The sequence below is a fragment of the Ursus arctos genome, unplaced genomic scaffold (assembly GCF_023065955.2).
Source record: "Ursus arctos isolate Adak ecotype North America unplaced genomic scaffold, UrsArc2.0 scaffold_11, whole genome shotgun sequence".
NCBI classification, from domain to species: domain Eukaryota; kingdom Metazoa; phylum Chordata; class Mammalia; order Carnivora; family Ursidae; genus Ursus; species Ursus arctos.
In genome coordinates, this window is record NW_026622775.1 from 41,551,462 (window position 1) to 41,572,431 (window position 20,970).

Sequence of the window (20,970 nt, forward strand, 5' to 3'; positions counted from 1 at the left end):
TGGGATTGAGTCTCGCATTAGGCTCCTTGCTCAGCGGGGAGACCGCTTCTTCCCCTGCCCACCGATCCCCTTGCTTGTGCTTTCTCTCTCTCTGGCAAATAAATATATAAAATCTTAAAAAAAAAAAAAAAAGCAGATCTTTCTCAACTTACAAGGGAGTTACACGGTGACAAACCCATTGTAAGTTGAAAATATCATTAAATCAAAAATGCATTTAATACACCTAACGTATGGAACATCATAGCGTAGCTTAACCATGCTCAGAACACTTACACATTAGCCTATAGCTGGACAAAAGCATCTAAGACAGAGTCTATTTTATAATAAAGTATTGACTATCTCATGTAACTTGTTGAAAACTGTACTGAAGGTGAAAAACAGAATGGGTATGTGGGCACAGAATGGTTGTAAGTGTATCGGGTGTTTACCTCATGGTCCCGTGGCTGCCCAGCACCATGAGAGTATCATACCACCAATCACTAGCTGGGAAAAGAGTCAAATTCAAAATTCGAAGTATGGTTTCTACTGAATGTGTATCGCTTTCACACCATCGTAAAGTTGAAAAAGTCAAACGATGGTAAGTCAGGGACTCTCTAGTTTTTGTATTACAGCTCAAGTTGCTTAACTCTCCCTGTTACAGTAAAATTTGAAGTGGAGAGTGGTATCTGTGAGAAGTAGATTGGGGACAGGTGATAAAGGGCCTTGTATATCACTGTAAGTGATTGGATACTTCTGGATGGTTCAGAGCCACTGAAGGCTTTTAATTCTAAGCAAGGAAGAGGCATGGTTACATTTGCTTCTTGACAGGGTATAATGTGAACTTAGAGGATGGGACAAAGTGTGGCCAAAACTGGCAGAACTCGGTGATTGGTCTGATGTGGAGTGAGAGGGGTGCAGGAACCTGGGATGACCGCCAGGCCTCTGGCTTGGCTAACAAGGTAGTACTGAGCTCAAGATCTAGAACAGCAGGTTTGGGGAGTAGATGTGGGAGAAGAAGAGTTCAGTGTAAACCCTCTGAGTTTGAAGTCTGTCCAGCAGGCAGGTAGACGCTTGAGATTGAAGCTCAGGAGCATTCTTGAGGCTGATGTAAAGATTTGAGGATTCAGCATAAGTGTTAGTTAAAACCATAAACGCAGATGAAATCAAAGAAAAGGTGTGAGGAGATGAGGGGGTCAGTAGAGAACCCCAGGGGAACTGCAGTGTTTGAGAGCAGACAGACAAAAAAGAAATATCCACTTGAAGCCTACTTATTTTACCCACACAACTCATCAAGGAACACCTGATCATTTTATTGCTGTGAAAATGAGTTAGTGGGTATCTAGGTTGTGTGCATAGCATAAAGACTGGTGTACTCTGGTATGTGTTCAGAATGGCAGTGTCAAGCCCCTTTCGCCAGCTATTGTAGGCTTTCATTTTCTAATGGAGTATTCGGTTGGACTGAATACTCAGTCTCTGTTTTTTATGTCTGCTAAGTGGTGTAAAGTGTTTCAAAGTTCTTACTGAACAATTTATGTTGCCTCATACTCCTGTGTGATTTTTGAGAAAGATGCAGATCACTTAAACATTAGTGTGGAATTCTCTACTAGAGATGATAGTTCTCTCTTTTGTTTTCTGTGAATCTTCACCTTGAGGGAATTTGGCTTTTTTTTTTTTTAAAGATTTTATTTATTTATATGACAGAGAGACAGCCAGTGAGAGAGGGAACACAGCAGGGGGAGTGGGAGAGGAAGAAGCAGGCTCCCAGCGGAGGAGCCTGATGTGGGACTCGATCCTGGAACGCCAGGATCACGCCCTGAGCCGAAGGCAGACGCTTTAACGACTGTGCTACCCAGGCGCCCCGGGAATTTGGCTTTTTAAAAAAATTTTGTATTTCAGCTTTATGTATATATTCTGAATACAGTATATAGTAAAATTCATTATCAACAGATTTTAATTACCTGTTAATTATCTTAATTTTAAATTGGCTAAACTGTAGTTCTAGAATAATAGTAACTTGGAGTAGGCTTCCGTTTTCTACTTGGGTAGGTTTTTCCATCCTCCAGCCTTCCCTCCACAATGCTCCTCAATGTCAACTTACTAAAACGTAACTCTAATCTTGTCACTCTCCTGCTTTAGAGATTGTTCAGTAGAGTCTCATTGTCTAGAATAACGTACATGCCCTTGGGCTGGACAGTCCGATGATCTGGCCCCAGACAACCTTTCTCACCTTACCTGCCACTCCCTCTCCACGCACCACACAGCAGTCGTCCCTGGGTGCTTGTCTTTCTGGAGCATTCCATGTACTTCCATAACATCGTGCCTGTGTGTGGTCTGTCCAGGACACCATCTCACCATTTCTCGACTTCCCAAATCCTTTTCATCTCTAGCCTTCCTAGATAGGCCTCAGCCTTCCCCAGGGTGGAATTCATTCTGTCTTTGGTAGCAATTTGTGCAATGACCTCTTCATCATTTATTAGTTATGACTGTTTTCTCTGTAAAGTTGTAACTTTTTTGAAGGTAAATACAGTGACTTATCATTGGATCATTTGATAAATATTGAATTTCTGTAAGCTGGCAGGCTCTGTCTCAACCCCAGTTCTTATTACTACACTGGCAGCACTAACCACAAAGCTTGGAATACAGTAGTTAAAATGAGTCTTTAGAGTTTTCAAACCCATTGGCAGACAAGACCATAACATTTCAGGTAATGTTTCAGACCAAGTTGTTTTAAAATATAGTGTCTTTTCTTTTTTTTTTTTTAATGCAGTGTTTACTTTTTTATCTTTGTGCTTTAGTCAAAGAAAAAAGGACTGAGTGCAGAGGAGAAGAGAGCCCGCATGATGGAAATATTTTTTGAGACGGTGAGTTGTTTTCTCTAAGATTTTTAGTATTTTATGTAATTTTCTCCTTAAGTGTAGGTCATTCACAGTTTAACTGTATCTGTTTCATTAGATGTCAATGCTGATTAATTTCCTGAAGAATGGATGAAATTCTGCAAACAGTTTTTGTTTCTGTGAAGCTATGGAGTAAGAAAGAATCCTATCCCAATGTTCACTTCTGTCCAGAATGACCTTTCTGAAGCATATATTTGATTGTGTCCCCTTTCTGCCTACAAATAATGTTAATAGTTGACCTCTACTGATTGCCTCCTAGGTGCCAGTCATTGATCCGACGACTTGGTGTAGGTTATCTGATTCCATCCTTTTTAACTCTGTGAGATCAGTACTGTTATGATCTTCATTCTACTGATGAGGACATCTGATACACAGCCTATAAGATACCAGCCCTGAATCTCAAAAAATAAAAGCAGTAGTACCAGGATTCAGATCCAGGGAGGAACAACTGATTTTAGAGGCAGTGCTGAATCCTGCCTCCTTCTGTTTATGAATCTGTCTGTAGTGTAACACATGTATCATTGTACGTAGGCCACCTTAGTTTATTCCAGATATTTGTGCCTGCCACTAACAGGAAATATGTTTGAGGTTTCAGGTCCTAAGTGGCAGAGCCAGGATCCAAACCCAGGCACCCGGCTCTAGAGGCTGTTTTTTTACCATGTTGCTATACGTAGCTCCTTTCTTTCCAGGTTCAAGTCTAAATCTTAAGGCTACAAAAAACTCGAACTTTAACTTCCTTTGTCTTAGCTTCGTACTTGACAGGACCTTCAAAGTCTGGTCTGGCTCCAACCCACTGGCTACTTTCATTACATACAGGTGTGAAGAAGTTGGGAGAAAATGGTGAAGTAGAATATGAAATTAATAAGATAATTAATGATAATACTTGACATTTTCATTTTGATAATGCAGATTTTCAGCAAAACAAGCAAAACATTCTGGGGACCTTTGTTTTAAAAACTGCCCTCTAAGTGTAATCTTACTAATGTTACCTGCCTGCAATGACTTACCAAAAGTTATTGGCAATTCAGAACAGAGTATCATATTAATAATGATGATTAGGAAGAAGTGCCTGGGTGACTCTGTCAGTTATATGTCTCTGACCCTTGATTTCAGCCCAGGTCACGATATCAGGGTCATGAGATTGAGCCTGGCGTTGGGCTCTGCACTCAGCTCCGGAGTCTGCTTTAGATCCTCTCCCTCTCCCTTTGTGCCTTCTCCTGCTCACACACACTCTCTCTCTCTCTCTCTAAAATAAATAAATAAAATATTTTAAAAAAAGAATAATGATGATTAGATAAATTGATGAAGTTTCCATGTGAAGATTATGACTATTCTGCTGAGTTTGAATATTTTTCCTGTGGTCTCAGCAAGAAAAGTAGATTTAATTCTTACTAGGCAGTGGAAAGCTGGAGAGAGTGGTGGGGGAAATTATTTTGTCCTTTATGATATTGTTAATTTTCTCAAGTATCAAAATTGGCTGTTTCAGATTGCAAATTTTTCAACCCTACTATCAGTTAATAACATGATACCGATGAGTATTAGCAACTTCCAGAAGCTCAGTAGTCACTGAGTTTTTATGTAAAGCTAAAAATTGATTGTATAGATTGATTTCAGTTCATATATTCCTATATATTCATTCGTGTGTGTGTGTGTTTGAAGTTGCTAATGTAATAGAAAAACTTAAGAATAGCGTGGGAGCAATGAGGGGGCACTTGCACCTGAAATCTGTTTTACTGAATAGCTTTGTGACCTTAAGCAAGTATTTGACCTATGTCTCAGTTTCCTTGTCTCTTAAAAAGGATGGTAATAATTGTATCCAGCTGACAGTGTTGGTATGAAGGTTAAATAAGATAATCCATGTAAATCATTACAATGTCCAGATCATAAGTACTTAATTAAAAGTTGTCTAGCTTTATAACTGTGTGCCTTCCATGGTATCTTACACATGGTTTTACTCATATATATATATATATATATATATATATATATATATATATTATAATTTATAAAAATATATATATACACACACAAATGTACATATATAAAGGACTATATATATATTTTTATAATTTATAAATATATGTATATAATTATAAAAATATATATATATTTATAAATATATATTTTTATAAATATATGTATATATTTATAAATATATATATTTATAAAAATATATATATATGCACACACACACACACACACACAAACGTACATATATAAAGGGCTAGAGCCCATTACGTTCATTTCTCCCTTATTACCTCTGTTTAATACTGTGGAGAACTAATATTTCCTTAAGATCATTTTCTCTGTTCACTTAAGTGACCATACTTCAGTTCTGAGGCTAGCACTTCGTAAGCCCACTTATTTACACAGCAATCCCACAAGGGCAGCTTGTCCGGGGCTCTTCCTTGATGACCACTTATAGGCAGATGGCTCAGTGAGTTCATATTTTTTTTTCAGGGAATCTAAAATGTTTGCAAATAGATTTGATTAATTGATTTTTAAAAATGCATTAGAGGTCTGAAAGCAGTAATTTATTTCATGTTTTCTGAGACCCTAAAGTATTACCTTTAAATGATTCATTTACAGACGTGCAAAATTGATTTCACACTCTAAGACCAGTGACAGTATTTTCCTTGATTTACTGAATCTTAAGTGTAGTGAGATGAAGTTACTTCTTCCAGTATTTTATTACAAAATATGAGAGAATTTTACAGTTAACACTTATATGCCCAACACCTAGATTCTATTTACATTTTACTCTACTTACTTTATCAGATATATATTCATCTGTCCTCTCCTTTATCCATTTATGTATTCATTTTGGGTGGGGTGGGGAGGGAATGCACTTTAAAGGAGTTCTTTATACATGTGGGGTACCAGTCTTTTGTCAGCTATGTTTTGTGAATATTTTCTGGTCAGTATTTGTCTTTTCAGTTTCTCAGTAGTGCCCTTGCATGAGCAGAAGTTTTAAATTTTTATGAAGTCTAATTTCCATCCTATTGAAGTTACCTTTTCAAGTTTATTTTAGAAGAAATAGAGCCTGGATTTCCATTAAAACAAACAATAATTCTGTTATAATTACTGAATACTCGAGTATTTCCAGATACTTCACTTTTGTTATCTAAGCTCTTTTCACCACTTCAACCAAGGCTTAGTACAAGAATAGAGTGTTCAGGACACCTGGGTGGCTCAGTCAAGCCTCTGCCTTCGGCTCAGGTCATGATCCTGGGGTCCTGGGATCGAGTCCCGCATCGGGCTCCTTACTCAGCGGGGAACCTACTTCTTCCTCTGCTAGCAGCTCCCCTGCTTGTGCTCTCTCTCTCTGTCAAATAAATAAAATCTTTAAAAAAAAAAAAAGGAATAAAGAAGTGTTCTACATAGATTTTTTTCCCCAACTACAAGCAAGATTACATATTCTGCATGTTTATCTTCCCATACTGTTTTGTTTTGCACGTGGTGGACATGCCACCTGTCTAGGTGAATCACTGATAGGCAGCCATGAATTGTATAATTTTCCTATTGTTTAGGTATAGCTCTTCCGTGAAACCGTAAGTGGAAACAAATCTTGACAACTGCCTGTTGTACTTTTAGTTAGAACTGCCAAATCTGTGGCATATGATATATGCTAAGCAAATGACTGTGTTTTCTTAAAGCGTCAGAGAAGGTGATTATCTCATGTTAAAGAATTCATTTTAAGTAGTCTTTATACTTCATTGGGACGATTTTCTTTACATTCTTCTCTCCCTTTACTTTAAAGAACTGCATATTTGTGCAATATCTGTCCCTTTTAAGTTCTGTTGAAGGTATTGAACAGAATAATTGCAGTTTCTTCTAGATCTAAAATGCTTGATTCTGTTGCACTGTTCATTACCAGACACAGCTTTTATAGTAGTGTTTTACTAATATAGGTATGGTAAATATAAATATATTAGTAGAAGATAAATACATGTTTTTCGTCTCTTTTCAAACTCTTTTAAACAGAAAGATGTGTTTCAACTGAAAGACATGGAGAAGATTGCTCCCAAAGAGAAAGGCATTAGTGAGTATCAAAGATGGGCTGAGATATTTTGGGAAATATTGGTCATCTTTTCTGCACTAGTCTTTCATTTTATGAAAACATAAATTTCTAGAGATGAAGAATGTTTGTGAAAGTCCTTATATGATGTCCTTGGGCCATGGCCATGATTTTCATGAATGGAGTGTCTGCTTTAGGAAAATTACAGTGGAGTATGCATGCATACTTACACCTACACATGCATGCATGCACACATCCGTACACAAATACATTTATTTACAGGTGTAATTTCCTTCAAAAGAAGAAAAAACTGTTCAAATATGTTCACGTATTTGTTAAATGTGACTTTGTATTTTTACATGGTATATTCGTTTTCTGTGGCTGTTTAACAAATTATCCCAAGCTTGGTGGCTTACCACAGTAGAATTTATTCTCTCATAGTTTTGGAGGCCAGAAGTCTAAAATCGAAGTGTTGGTAGCGTTGGTTCCTTCTGGAAATGCTGAAGGAGAATCTATTTCATGCTTCTCTCCTAGCTTCTGGTGGCTGCCAGCAGGGCTTGGCTTAATAACATCATTCTAATCTCTGCCTCTGTTTTCCCATTGAATCCCCTTTGTTTTCTCCCATTCTGTCTCATATAAGGACATATGTCATTGGATTTGGGACCCACCCTAAAGCGGATGATTTCATCCCGTGATCCTTAATTGTACCCTTTTTCCAAATAAGGTCACGTTCACGGGCTTTGGGAGTTATCTTTTGAAGGGTCACTGTTAAACCCACTACATATGATATATTTATTTTTTTAAACCTTATTTTCCTTATATAAGCTATACATGTTTAACAGATTTGAAAATTATAAAGTATATAATCAAAGTCAAATTTTTCGTAAGCCCTCTTTCTGGGGTCACCTCTGTTAACATTTGGTTGTATTTCGATGTCTTATTCTTAGGTTCTATCTGTCTGTGTATGCATGTATCTGTCCTTTTTTTTTCCCCCCAGAGGGAACCATGCTGCATATGCAGTTTTGTGTTCATGTATTTTTCTTATAGCATTATATCATCTACATTTCCCTATGTCATTTGCTTTTTTAAAAAAATGACATATAACATCTGCATCTCCTAATGTTTCATTCTGGGACCACCTACTGTGCTATAATTTGTATAGCCTGTCATTATTATTGAACTGCTACGTTGTTCCCAAATTTTGCTGCTAAAATTAATGAGTACCATGCGATCTATAAATTTTTTTTCTAAAAAAACTAATTTTTTAGAGCAGTTTTAGGTTCACAGCAAAATGGAGAGGAAGGTACAGAGATGTCCCGTATGCTTCCTGCTCCCCCACATGCATAGCTTCTCCTGTTGTCACCATCACTCACCAGTGGTGCATTTGTTACGGTTGACGCATCATAATCACCCAAAGTCCATGGTTTACATTGGGATTCACCCGTGCTGTCATACGTTCTGTGAGTTTGGATAAGTGTATAATGACACAGATGAGTATTTTTACTGCGCTAAAAACCCTGTGATCCATCTATTCATCCCTTTCTCTCCTCACCCCTACATTTTTTTCCACATCTCCTACTACTTCATTAGGAAATGTTCCTGGAATTAGAATAGAAAATAGAGACTTGGGGCACCGGGGTGGCTCAGTCAGTTAAGCATCTGACTCTTGATCTCAGCTCAGGTCTTGATCTCAGGGTCGTGAGTTCAAGTCCCACACTTGGAAAAAGAAAAGAAAAGAAGGTCTTGCGTAGTTTTAGGCATTTAATACATACTACTCCCAAAGTGCCTTCAGGAAAGTTTATGCCGAATTATATTCACATTCATTTCTCAGAACTGTGTGTTCATTTTTAGAATCCTTGATATTTCATTTCACTTTGTACTTCTTTACAAGTGAGGGTGGATTGTTTGTACATTTGGTGTTGATTTTTTTAAATTTGTTAAATCTGTAGTTTTCTAATAGATTTTATTATATTTGGGGATCTGCTGTAGGAAAAATTGAAGTGGACATGAAAATATGGATAATTTCTTGGTACAGTTTTACTTAACAGAAAGTAGGAATTGTTAATGAATTTCAAACATGAAATATGACTTTATATTTTTATATGCTATTTTTTAAAGCTTCTTTCTGATTTTTTTAAATCTTACTCCTAACCATAACATTCAGTTCACAAGTTTTTTTTTCTTTTTTAGTTTTCTTAACAAAAAAGGCAATACACATTCATTTTTGGAAAAAATAAGAGAAATGAACGAAAAGGAAATAAAAATGCCTCTTACCCACCATTCAAAAATAACCACTGCCTAACTAGTGCCTATTGTCTTTTAACTTTTTTTTTTAATTCTACATAATACATTTTGAATGCATATATATGCCATTAAATACTTTATAACATAAATTTAATGATTACATAGTATCCTATCGCAATAAAATACTTTTAAAAGTCCACTTATTTGGGGCGCCTGGGTGGCACGGCGGTTAAGCGTCTGCCTTCGGCTCAGGACGTGATCCCAGCGATCTGGGATCGAGCCCCACATCAGGCTCCTCTGCTATGAGCCTGCTTCTTCCTCTCCCACTCCCCCTGCTTGTGTTCCCTCTCTCGCTGGCTGTCTCTATCTCTGTCAAATAAATAAAATCTTTAAAAAAAAAAAAAAGTCCACTTATTTGACTGGTTTCCAATTTTTTGCTGTTGAAAACAGTGCTTTGACAAGCATCCCAGTGCATGTCCATCATTATTTTCTTTGGCCAAATTTTATAACAATGGAATTTCTACATAAAAGGCATGCATAAATCTAAGGTTTTAGATACATATTGCCAGATTTTCTTCCCATGTTGAGAGTACCCATTACCCTGAATGTTTTACTATATTTTTTAGGTGTTTTTAATTTGATAGTCAAGAAATCCTATCTCATTGCTTTATTTTGCGTTTCTTCAGTTATTAGTGGGGTTGACGTTTTTGTTTATTGACTGTATATTTTGTAGATGTCCATTGATGTACTTTTGTTTTTCTGTTGACGTATTTGTGGTTTTTGTTGTTGCTATTTTTAAAAGCTCCTCGTTAATTTATTAACCCTTGATCTGTAATATTTGTTGCAAGTGTTATCTTCAGTTTTTAGCCTTTTAATTGTATTTATGGTGTGTCTTAATAAAGAGTCTTTAAAAATGATGTTTTTTAGCCGCTATGTCAGTGAAAGAAGTCCTTCAAAGCTTAGTTGACGATGGTATGGTTGACTGTGAGAGGATTGGAACATCTAATTATTACTGGGCTTTTCCAAGTAAAGCTCTTCATGCGAGGAAACGCAAGTTGGAGGTTCTGGAATCTCAGGTAAGTCACTGCAGGTAAAGATTACAGATTTGTTTTGTAAGAAAGAAATTTGTTTTATTTAATCTTCTTTTCATGTAGTGGTTTCCATTAAATTTTAACATGCATTATTTGACTCAGAATCTAAAGATAATCAACATCTCTTTCTCCTAAACAATACAAGGAGCTTAGAATGTTTTAACTTTCATCCTCCCACCTGCCATGATGTTATTTTATAGTATTTTAGTTCCTTTTAGGGTTACAGAAGAATGGATGGGAAGGTACAGAAAGTTCCCAAATACAGTTGATCCTTTAACAACATGGGGTTTGAACTACATGAGTCCACTTATACATGGATTCTTTTCGATACATATAATACTGTAAATGTATCTTCTCTTTCTTATGATTGTCTTAACATTTTCTTTTCCCTAGCTTGCTTTATTATAAGAATACAGTATCTAATACATACAGCATATACAAAATATGTGTTAACTGTTGTTGGTAAGGCTTCTGGGCAACAGTGGGCTATTAGCACTTAAGTTTTGGGGGAGTCAAAAGTTATATGTGGATTTTTGACTGCATGAGTGTCACCCCTAAGCTCTGCATTGTTCAGTGGTCAACTGTATAATTCTCCTCCACTATCCGAAAGTGGAACATTCCTGTGAAACCTTTTGTAAGCTAAAATGGCATGAAGTGAAAAAGCAACTACCATTAATCTATATGGAAAAAATTTTTGAGTGTTTCTGAACCCCAAAAGGAGCCTCTCTTTGGCTTTTCAGATACCTGTAGGACACATCTTGCTAACAGATGCACAAAATAAATCAGGATAAAGTGCAGATGCTCATAGATCCAGTTCAAAGCCGTGGAGCCTGCTGCTCAGATGCTGAGTGTAGCTCCCAGGGAAGGAGCTTGCTGGAGCCGCTCTCACTGATCTGGGTGCGTGCTACCTCAGTACTGGCTAGCTGCACAATGAACGCTGAAACAGTATTTTTGCTTTTTATCTTTTTTTGTAAAAAACAAAAATACTCTTCAGATATCTTTTAGTTAGCAAAAATGGGTAGTAATATAGGTCTTTCATAAAAGGAAAATGGCATAACATGAACTTTTGAAGAGTGGGGATACCTGTACCATCCCTTCTCCCTACCTACCCGCAATTTCCACTGTGATTTACGTTTTGTATTTAGTGTAGTACAGTTGTTATAGTCGATGAGCCAATATTGATACCTTGTCATTAAATAAAGTCCATCGTTTACATTAGGGTTCACATTTTGTATGTTGTGTGAATTTTGACAAATGCATAAATGTCGTGTATCTGCCATTACAGGATCATACAGAATCGTTTTGCTGCCCTGAGAATCTCCTGTGCTCCAGTTATTTGTCCATCCTTCCCTCTCCCCTAATCCCTAGCAACCATTGATATTGTTTACTATTCTACAGTTTTGCCTTTTTCTGGAATGTCGTATAGTTGGAATCATGCAGTCTGTAGCCTTTTCAGACTGGCTTCTTTCACTTAGTAATATACCTTTAGATTTCCTCCGTGGCTTTTGGTGGCTTGGTAGCTCATTTCTTTTTATTGCTGAACAATATTGCATTGCATAGATGTGCCACAGTTTGTTTATTCATTCAGCTATTGAAGAAAATTGTGGTTGCTTCCAAGAACATGTATTTGGTCTGTATTATAAGATTCCACTACATTTTTTTTTAAGATTTTATTTATTTGATATAAAGAGACACAGCGAGAGAGGGAACACCAGCAGGGGCAGTGGGAGAGGGAGAAGCCACCTTCCTGCTGAGCAGGGAGCCCGATGCGGGGCTCGATCCCAGGACCCTGGGATCATGACCTGAGCCGAAGCAGACGCTTAACGACTGAGCCACCCAGGTGCCCCAAGATTCCACTGCATTTTAATTTTATTTTTTTATTCTTTTATACAACTGAGGGGGTGAATAATCATGTGGAATTTATAGTGTAGGCAAGAAGTGGAACTTTAGGGAAATGGGCTATGGACTTGTTTTGGGGTGAGGCAGGGAAGAATCCTGATTCTCTAGAAGATAACAGGAATAGGAAAAGTGAATCAAGAATAGTAAGGAGATGAATTTTTTTCTGTTTGGAGATATATGGGATTATGTTTCTTCACAGGAAAATTCTGAAACACTGCTTTTTTAGAATGTTGCTCCTGGGTCCAAGAAGGTCAAAGTTTGTTAAGTAGCCTTGAGTCAGTCTGTGTTTTTAATTATAAGCAACACAAACTAACTTTGGCTGAGTTTAGCAGAAAACGAGTTTATTGGAAGATAAAAGATGGACTTACAGAATCACTGGGAAGGCTAGAAACCCAGTTCTAAAAGAAGGCAGGAACGAGGGAAGGTGCACAGCCAGACCACAGCCAAGGTCACGCCATGAAACCTGTGTTCTGAGGATTCTGCTGCCCCAGAGCCATGCCATGACCCCTGCATCTGGCTCTGTTGACATTGCTGACCTCAGAAGTGGATTCCACTGGTGCTCATGACCCTGGCTAAAGAAGCAGATGTTGCTGCTCCCCACCCCCCCACCCCCTGCCAAACCCTCAAAAGAATAAAACAACTCTGTCCTAGCTACCAGTCACAGTTTTGGGAAGTATATGTCATTGACCAAGCCTGGATTACATGCCTACACTCTAGTTGCCAGGGGAACTGGGGAAATAAATGATTGGGGTTTCTAGTTTCTATGATGGGCAGTAGCTCCCTCCTGTTGGCACCCGCAATTCCTGAAAGAGGAAGAGGGTTTGAATGCTGAGTAGCACTCTTTCTCCTACCGGGTTAGATATTTACAAAATAAATCAACAGAAAAAACTGGAAAAGAGCACAGGACTTGGAGTTAGACTAATAACAACAAAATTATTGAATATGTACTGTCTTCTGTGTGCCAGATACCATTCTAGGCACTTGGGATCTGTTAGTGGACAAAGAGTGGAAGTGGGGAAACAGGTAGGTTAAGTTATTGGAATAATCCAGCTGTGAAGTAATGGTGGTTTGGACCAAGGTGGTAGCAGCCCACCTACCCCTCCTTAGCTGTAGGCAACTAGTAACCTACCTCTTTCTTTCTTTTTTCTTTTCTTTAAAGATTTTATTTATTTATTTATTTATTTATTTTAGAGAGAGCGTGTGTGAGCAGGGGGAGGGGCAAAGGGAGAGAGAGAGAGAGAGAGAATTTCAAGCAAACTCCACACTGATCATGGAGCCTGACTCGGGGCTCAATCTCAGAACCCTGAGATCATGACCTGAGCCAAAATCAAGAGCCAGACACTCAACTGACTGAGCCACCCAGGTGCCCCCCAATAAGCTACTTTCTGTTCTTGTAAATTTCCTTGTTCTGGACAATTCATGTGAATGGAATCACATAATGTGTATCTTTCATGATTGGCTTCTTTCATTTAGTGTAATGTTTTCAAGGTTTGTCTGTGTTGTAGTATGTATCAGTATGCCATTCCTTTTTATGGCCAAGTAATATTCCATTGTATTAAGATACCACATTTTATTTATCCATTCATCAGTTGGTGGCTATTTGGGTTGTTTCCACCTTTTGACTGTTATATGTGATGCTGCTGTAAACTTCATGTACAAGTTTTAGTGTGGACACATGTTTTCATTTCTCTTGGGAATTGCTGGGTCATATAATAACATGATTAATTATTTGAAGAACTTCCAAACTTGTCTCTAATTTGGCTGCGCCATTTTACATTCTTACCAGCAGTGCGTGAAGCTTCCAGTTTCACCACATCCTCACTGAAACTTATCATTACCTGACTTTTTTGACTCTAGCCATCCTAGTGGTTGTGAAGTGGCATCTCATTATGGTTTTGCTTTCGATTTCCCTGATGACTAATGATGTTGCGTATCTTTTCATGTGTTTACTGGCTATTTGTGATCTTCCTTGGAGAAATGTCTATTCAGATCCTTTTACCCCTTTTTTAATCTTTTAATCATGTTGCTGCATTTTCTTTCCTGCTAGGAAACAACACGCATATTCTTCACTCAGCAACTTTTTTTAAAAGTTAATCATGAAATTAGAAACTTTATACAGGGTAATTTACTTTCAGGCCTTATTGCATTTTTCTATCTTCATGGTTTTTTTCTTTTATCCTCTTTGAGAATTCCCTTGCCCTTCTTTTCTAACTAGCCAAATTCTACACATCTGTCTTCTCAGAAACCATCTCAAGCTCCCATAGCTTACAGTGTTTTGGGCCTTCTCTAAACCTATGATATTTTTGGCTTTACCGTAATATAATGTATTGCTTTGGTACATACTGCTGGTTTTCTATGTAATGAACATTGCCCCTTTCTTCTTTACTAACAAAACATTTTGTTGAGGCAGCAGCGTGTCTTACGGAAAAAATGCTCATCTTCCCACGCTCCCTTGCAACTAAGAGTGGCAATGGAAAACAGTTTTGAGGAGTGAGATGTAAGTGAAAGACTAGTTTTGAGGTTTGTAGGAAAGTGTTTACTTTCCTCATAAAGGCAAAACCCTTTCCCCTTCTTTACCATGATGTGGACATGAGATTATATTGTAACCCGACAGTAAGAAGCATTAGGATGAAGACGTGTTCCTTAAGCATGTCAGAGCCTGAATAAAAAGGGCTCGGGTCTCTGGTGGCATTTTGAGATGCTGCACTAGCCTTGGACTGCCTAACCTCTGGACTTTTTAATCCAGTTTTAGTCAAAAGTTCTGTTATTGTAGCTGAAGGTATTCTGAATGGATACAATTGCTTTGAAAACTTCTTTTACATAAATGTAACTTAGATTTTTTATTCGTTGTCTATCACTTTGTAAGAAACTGTTTGCTCCAAAACTTTGGGGCTTAAAGAAACAAATACTGATATTTCACAGTTTCTGTGGATCCAGGCATGGCTTAGTTAGGTACCTCTGGCTCAAGATCTCACATAAGGTTGTAGTCAAACAGTTGACTGGGGACACATTCTCATCAGAAGGCTCATCTGGGAGAGGATTTACTTCCAAACTCAATCATATGGTTATTGGATTTAGTCCCCTGAAGGCTGTTGGACTGAGGGCCTTGATTCCTTGATAGTTTTTAGACAGAGGCCTCCTTCATTCCTTATACCAAGGGCTTCTCCATAGGATAGCTCACAGTATGGCAGCTGCCTTCCCATAGAGCAAACATGAAGGGAGTCCAAGACAGAAGCTACTAGGTTTGCTAGCAACTTAATCTTGGAACTGACATCTCTTTACATCTGCTACATTCTGTTTTAATGAAACAAGTCATTAAACACAGCCCGCACGTAAGCAGAGATTACAAATGGGCATAAATACCAAGGGGCAGGGATCATTGGGGCCATCTTAAAGGATACATGTAGAGGATACATACCACAGATTTTAAATTTTGTTTAACTTTTTACATGTATCAGTCTTCTTGATTAGTTTTTAATAGCTTTATTAAGGAATAATTGACATACAAAAACTCACATTTAAAGTTTATGAATTGGTAAGTTCTGGCATAGGTATACATCCATGAAACCATCACCACAGTCAAGATAATGAGCATATCCGTCATCCCAAAATTTCTTCATTCCCCTTTTTAGTCTTTGTCTCCTGCCCTTCCCTGCCCTGCGCTGCTTCCCCTGCTCCCATTCCCAGGCAAGCACTGGTTTGCTTTCTGTCACTATACATTGGTTTATATTTCCTAGAATTTTATATCAATGGAATCATACAGTATGTAGTCTTTTTCCTGGCTTCTTTTACTCAGCATAATTGTTTTAAGGTGTATCCATGTTGCTGTATTGTTCATTCATTTTTATTGCTTAGGGATATTACATTGTCTGGAGATATGACAGTCTGTTTATCTTTTTGATAGACGTTTGGGTTTTTTGTTCTAGTTTTGGGCATTAGAAATAAAGCTGCTATAAACATTTGTGTACAAGTCTTTGTAGGGATATATGTTTTTATTTGTGTTGGGTAAACACCTAGGAGTGGAATGGCTGGGTCATATGGTAGGTGTTTTTTTTCAACTGTTTTCTAAAATGCTTGTGCCAGTTTACATTCCCAGCAGTAATGTATGAGAGTTCCCAGTCCCTCCACATCCTTGCCAATACTTGGTATCATATGCATTCTAATAAGTATATAGTGATATCTCATTGTGGCTTTTTTCCGTTTCCCCAGTGATTAATAATGTTGAGCATCTTTACACGTGTTTATTTGTCATCCATATGTCTTCTTTGATAAAATGTCAATACAGATCTCTTACCTTTAAATTTTTTTTTTTTTTTGGAGTGCTCACATGTGAGCTGGGACGGGGCGGGGAGGGTCTGAGGGAGAGGGAGAATCTTAAGCAGGCTCCATGCTGGGCATGGATCCCAACGCAGGGCTCAGTCTTATGACTTTGAGATCAGGACGTGAACCGAAATCAAGAGTCAAATGCTTAACCAGCTGAGCCACCCAGGTGCCCTCCTTTTTTGTCTTTTTTAAAACTTGGGTTGTTTTTATTATTGAGTTTAGACAATTCTTTATATATTCTGGGTGCAATTCCTTTATTAGATAAATGTTCTCTGAACTTTTTTCTACCAGTCTTTGGTTGTCTTTTCATTCTCTTGACTATCTTCTGAAGAACAGAAGTTTTTTTAATTTTGTTGAAGTCCAATTTATCAATTTGTTTCTTTATGGTCGGTGTTTTTGGTGGTATATCTTACCTTCTTCCAGGTAATTATTTGTGCCTGAAATTGGGCATAACAGGTGCTGATTAAGCATTTCTGGGTTGATTTCTTGAGCCAGAAAAACTCTGCCTTTCAGGGGAAAAATGGCCAAATGTATGTTTTTTATTTCTTTGCCTCTGAATTTAGCGTAATATCTACTTAGCAAGTGGAGGAGCTTGGCAAATAGAAGTAAGGAAGAGATCTAATTAGAATCTCCAGTACAGTGAATCTATTTTTAAAAAGTGAACTTGATATCACTGTTTGGTCTGAATGTTTGAGGAATAGGATGTTCTAATTAGTTACTGTTAATATACTCCTCTCCCTACAGGTCTGAAAGTTGGCATCAAATGTGTTTTGTGACACACCCCTCTCTCCACTTCCCCATTTACAAGCTGGAGGTCAAAGATTAATCTTACACACCTGCTCAGAAATCAGGTCAAGTTAGAGGTGAGCACTAGGTAGTTGTTCTGTAACTTCTGTTCTGAGCACTCCAGAAGTAAATGAAAAACATGATTTTGATATGTCAGTTGTAAAAGGTTGATAGCCCTTGACATTTACTATATATAGTTATTTAAAAAACAAACGAAACTCAGTGCCTTTTCACTGACCTAAACCTGCTTTATTCTTTCACTAAAATTTGATATGACATGTCAGGATCAGACGGTGCCCCCAACCATGGTTCTGAAGATCACTTATTTTAAAGAAGCAATGTGGCTTAATGGAAAAAGAAGTAGTTCGAAGTGAGACATGGGTTGAAATCACAGCCTCACTTCTTACTAGTTGTGGGATCTTCGAAAAATTTTTTAACTCTTTAAAGCCTCAGTTTCCCAGTTTGTGAAATAGAGATTATACTTGAAAGGGTTGTGGTACAGATTAAGTGATATGTGTAAAGTGCCTGAAATACTAGGTACTCAGAGATTCAGCTGAATTAGTATTCACCCAGGAGTACATACTGTAAGTTTATTTGTTCATTCAGAACAAATATTTGAGGATCTGCTACGTGCAAACCAATTTACCAGATACTGGAGGTCCTTTGTAAAAGTAGAAGTGAAGATTCATGCTCTGTAAGAACTTGTTGCTGTGCTCAAGATAAGATATCTGCCTGTGAAAGAGTGAAATTTAGAGTGAAAAGTGTAATACGAGTTTTGAATGAGTGGTGATTAAAAGTGCTGGAAGGGAAGTTGGGATTCATATGAAGATAGAAAGTACTCAGTGTTGCAGTGAATCAGATTCCAAATTCAAGGTTGCTCTGAAGGATCAGTTTATTCAGCATATTGCCAAAGTGAAAGGTTAGCTTCCTTTGAGTTTCTTGTTAATTACTTCCAGATTAGAGAGAGCATGGAGGGACTCTAAATTTCCTTCGTTCTTTTCTTTTCATTTCTTTTGTTCTTTTCATCATTCTGTTCTGCTTTGGTTCTGCCAGTGATTCCAATTATGTACAGAAATGTATTCATCCCTTTAGAACGGACATTCTTGTAGTAGATCTGAAAATTAAATCAAGAAACACATTTTTTTTTCTCCCTTGCCTTTAGGTTGTATGTATTGATCATTATTAAAGACAGTCTAAAAGCCTCATGGTTATAATTTATGTTTCTCTTTAACATATTCTAAGATGGCAAATAAGCCCATCAACTATGTGTAGTTTGCATTAACTGCTTTGAGAGATATTACTATATGCCTGCTCTGTGCATGCACTGTGCTAAGTTCTGTGGGCAATAGAAAAATACTAGAACATGTGTTTCATGTTCTGTACTTGGTAAGGCAAGATAAATACCTTAAATAACTTTCATGAAAAGACATAGTTAATTAGCCTTTTAATTTATGTAAGATAAGTGCCAAATACTATCTGTTCTATGGGTCCTAATTGTTCTATGAGTTGAGAGGATGAAAGATTTTTATCAATCCACATACTTAGGGAGACTTCCTAGAAATGATTATCTTGAGCTGCAAGTTGAGGGATTCAGGTGGATGGAGGAGATTCTCAAAGGGGGACGGACGGAGCCATTGATGCTGATGTTGAAAATGGCAGCCAAAATTCCCTGAGTACTTAGCCAGGTACAGTTTAAGAGTTTGTCTTAGTCCATTCAGGCTGCTACAACAAAATACGACAGACTGGTTAGCTCATAAACAACAAAACCTTGTTTCTCACCATTCTGAAGGCTGGTCAGGTAGGAGCACTCTCCTGGGTCACAGGCTTCTCGTTGTATCCTCACCTGGTTTAATTGCTTCGGCATCTCTCTGGAGCCTGTGTATGTGGCACTAATCCCATTCCTGAGGGCTCACCTTCATGACAGCAGTACCTCCCAAAGGCCTTACCCACCTAAGGTTATCACCATGACCTTAGAGGGTTAGGATTTCAACATGTAAACTTTGGGGGGAACACAAACATACCATAGCAGAGCTTTTGCACGCTTCATAGCACTGGACTCCCAACACCTGCATGAGGAGGCATTAACTCTACCTCCGTGAGAAGACTGAGGCACCAAGGGGGTGAATAACTTGCCCACGGTGATAGTATTAGTAAATGGTAAAGCAAGATTTGAATCCAGGCATTCTGACCCCACATCCCTCGCACATAACCACAGATAAAGAAAACTTCAACGTAAATATGTTCAGTGGATAGTTGGTGACCAGTCTGGAAAGAAGATGGAAGTTGTTGTTGTATAGTAATGGGCAAATAAGGTTGGAAATTGGATTGAGGCCCATATTACAGGGTATCTTACTGGTTGGATTTTATTATGTACACCAAGCAGGGGAAGTTGAAGATTTTTCTGCCAGAATATTTTTATTTATTTATTTTGCTGATCTAATTGCTTTTAAAAATTAGATTATAAGCTTAGAAAATAGTGTTGTTACATTGTGGTATTAAGCAAAAATTCCCGCCCCCGCCCCCCGTATAGATGAGTAAGACATTATTAATGTTGCTGAGAATAATGTAATGTGTAGTAATTTATTTCTGCATGATTGAAATAAATATTTGGATTGGGTTAGAAGAAATAGTTGATAAACTAGTCTCTCTGAATAGCTGTCACATGGATGCATTCCTGAACATTTTCACGTAAATCACTAACTTTCTTGGGCAAGAAAAGCTCACGTGGAGCTGAGAGTGGTGGTGCATGTTTAAGGGTGCTGGTTCTTCTGAAATAGAAGCAAATATGTTATACTGTTTGGTGGTAGTAGAAGCAGCACTTTTGGTTCCACAGAAAATAGAAATAACCAGGTCTTTTTTTTTTTTTTTTTTAAGATTTTATTTATTTGACAGAGAGAGAGAGACAGCCAGCGAGAGAGGGAACACAAGCAGGGGGAGTGGGAGAGGAAGAGGCAGGCTCCCAGCGGAGCAGGGAGCCCGATGCGGGATTTGATCCCAGGACCCTGGGATCCTGAGCTGAAGGCAGAGGCTTAATGACTAAGCCACTCAGGCGCCCCAGAAATAACCAGATCTTTTTCTCCTAAGTCTTTGTTGTGAATTTGTTGTGAATTTTTATGTAGCTTAAAAATTAATTCCATTGTGGGAACTCCTCAGTGAAATGGCATTTCTCTGTATCCTGAAGAATGTATAGAACTTTTTAAAGGTCAAGAGATGATTTTTTTCTTCTTGATAACTGTTTTGGGAGTTTTGGCTAAAACTTGCTGGTTTTTCCCAGTGCAATAGTGATTTTAGTCAGTGTGTCTGTGTAGGTGTATGTGTGAGGAGAGAGAAAGTGTATATGTGTGTGTCAGTGTGTGTGTGTCCATGGTCTTTCTAACTATCTTTTGTAAAGAAAAGCAAGACAAAGCGCATTAGGATAAGCTATTCTTTCCATCATCTTCTGGTTCTCCTTTTCTTTGTTTTGAATAGCTTGGCCTTAGAAATGAAGGAGCGATCTCAACCTCGAGGGAAGGGCTTCCTTCATTTTACCTTAGCTTCTATTGATGGATGTGGGATGGCGTCCTAGAACATGTACGTGACTACGTAAGAGAAATGTTATAATTACTGTGCGTGACAAGCTAGTCATAGTGTCACCTGGCAGTCTTGGAAATAACTGACCACTACTGATTTGAAACGCACAGTTTTTAGTCTTTTCCCAAAAGGAATACCATTTCCTTTTTTTTTTTTAAAGATTTTA

The 20,970-nt window shown here is 37.9% G+C and overlaps 1 protein-coding gene across 2 annotated transcripts in view; it reads left to right on the forward strand.

The window, feature by feature from the left end:
* MND1 (meiotic nuclear divisions 1) overlaps positions 1 to 20,970 on the forward strand; it is a 60,927-nt gene that overhangs the window by 3,764 nt on the left and 36,193 nt on the right. For both annotated transcript variants that reach the window (XM_057309970.1, XM_057309971.1), the window contains exons 2-4: positions 2,775 to 2,840; positions 6,858 to 6,915; positions 10,063 to 10,211. In XM_057309970.1, the coding sequence (XP_057165953.1) occupies positions 2,775 to 2,840; positions 6,858 to 6,915; positions 10,063 to 10,211 (273 nt within the window). The remainder of the gene's footprint in view (positions 1 to 2,774; positions 2,841 to 6,857; positions 6,916 to 10,062; positions 10,212 to 20,970) is intronic.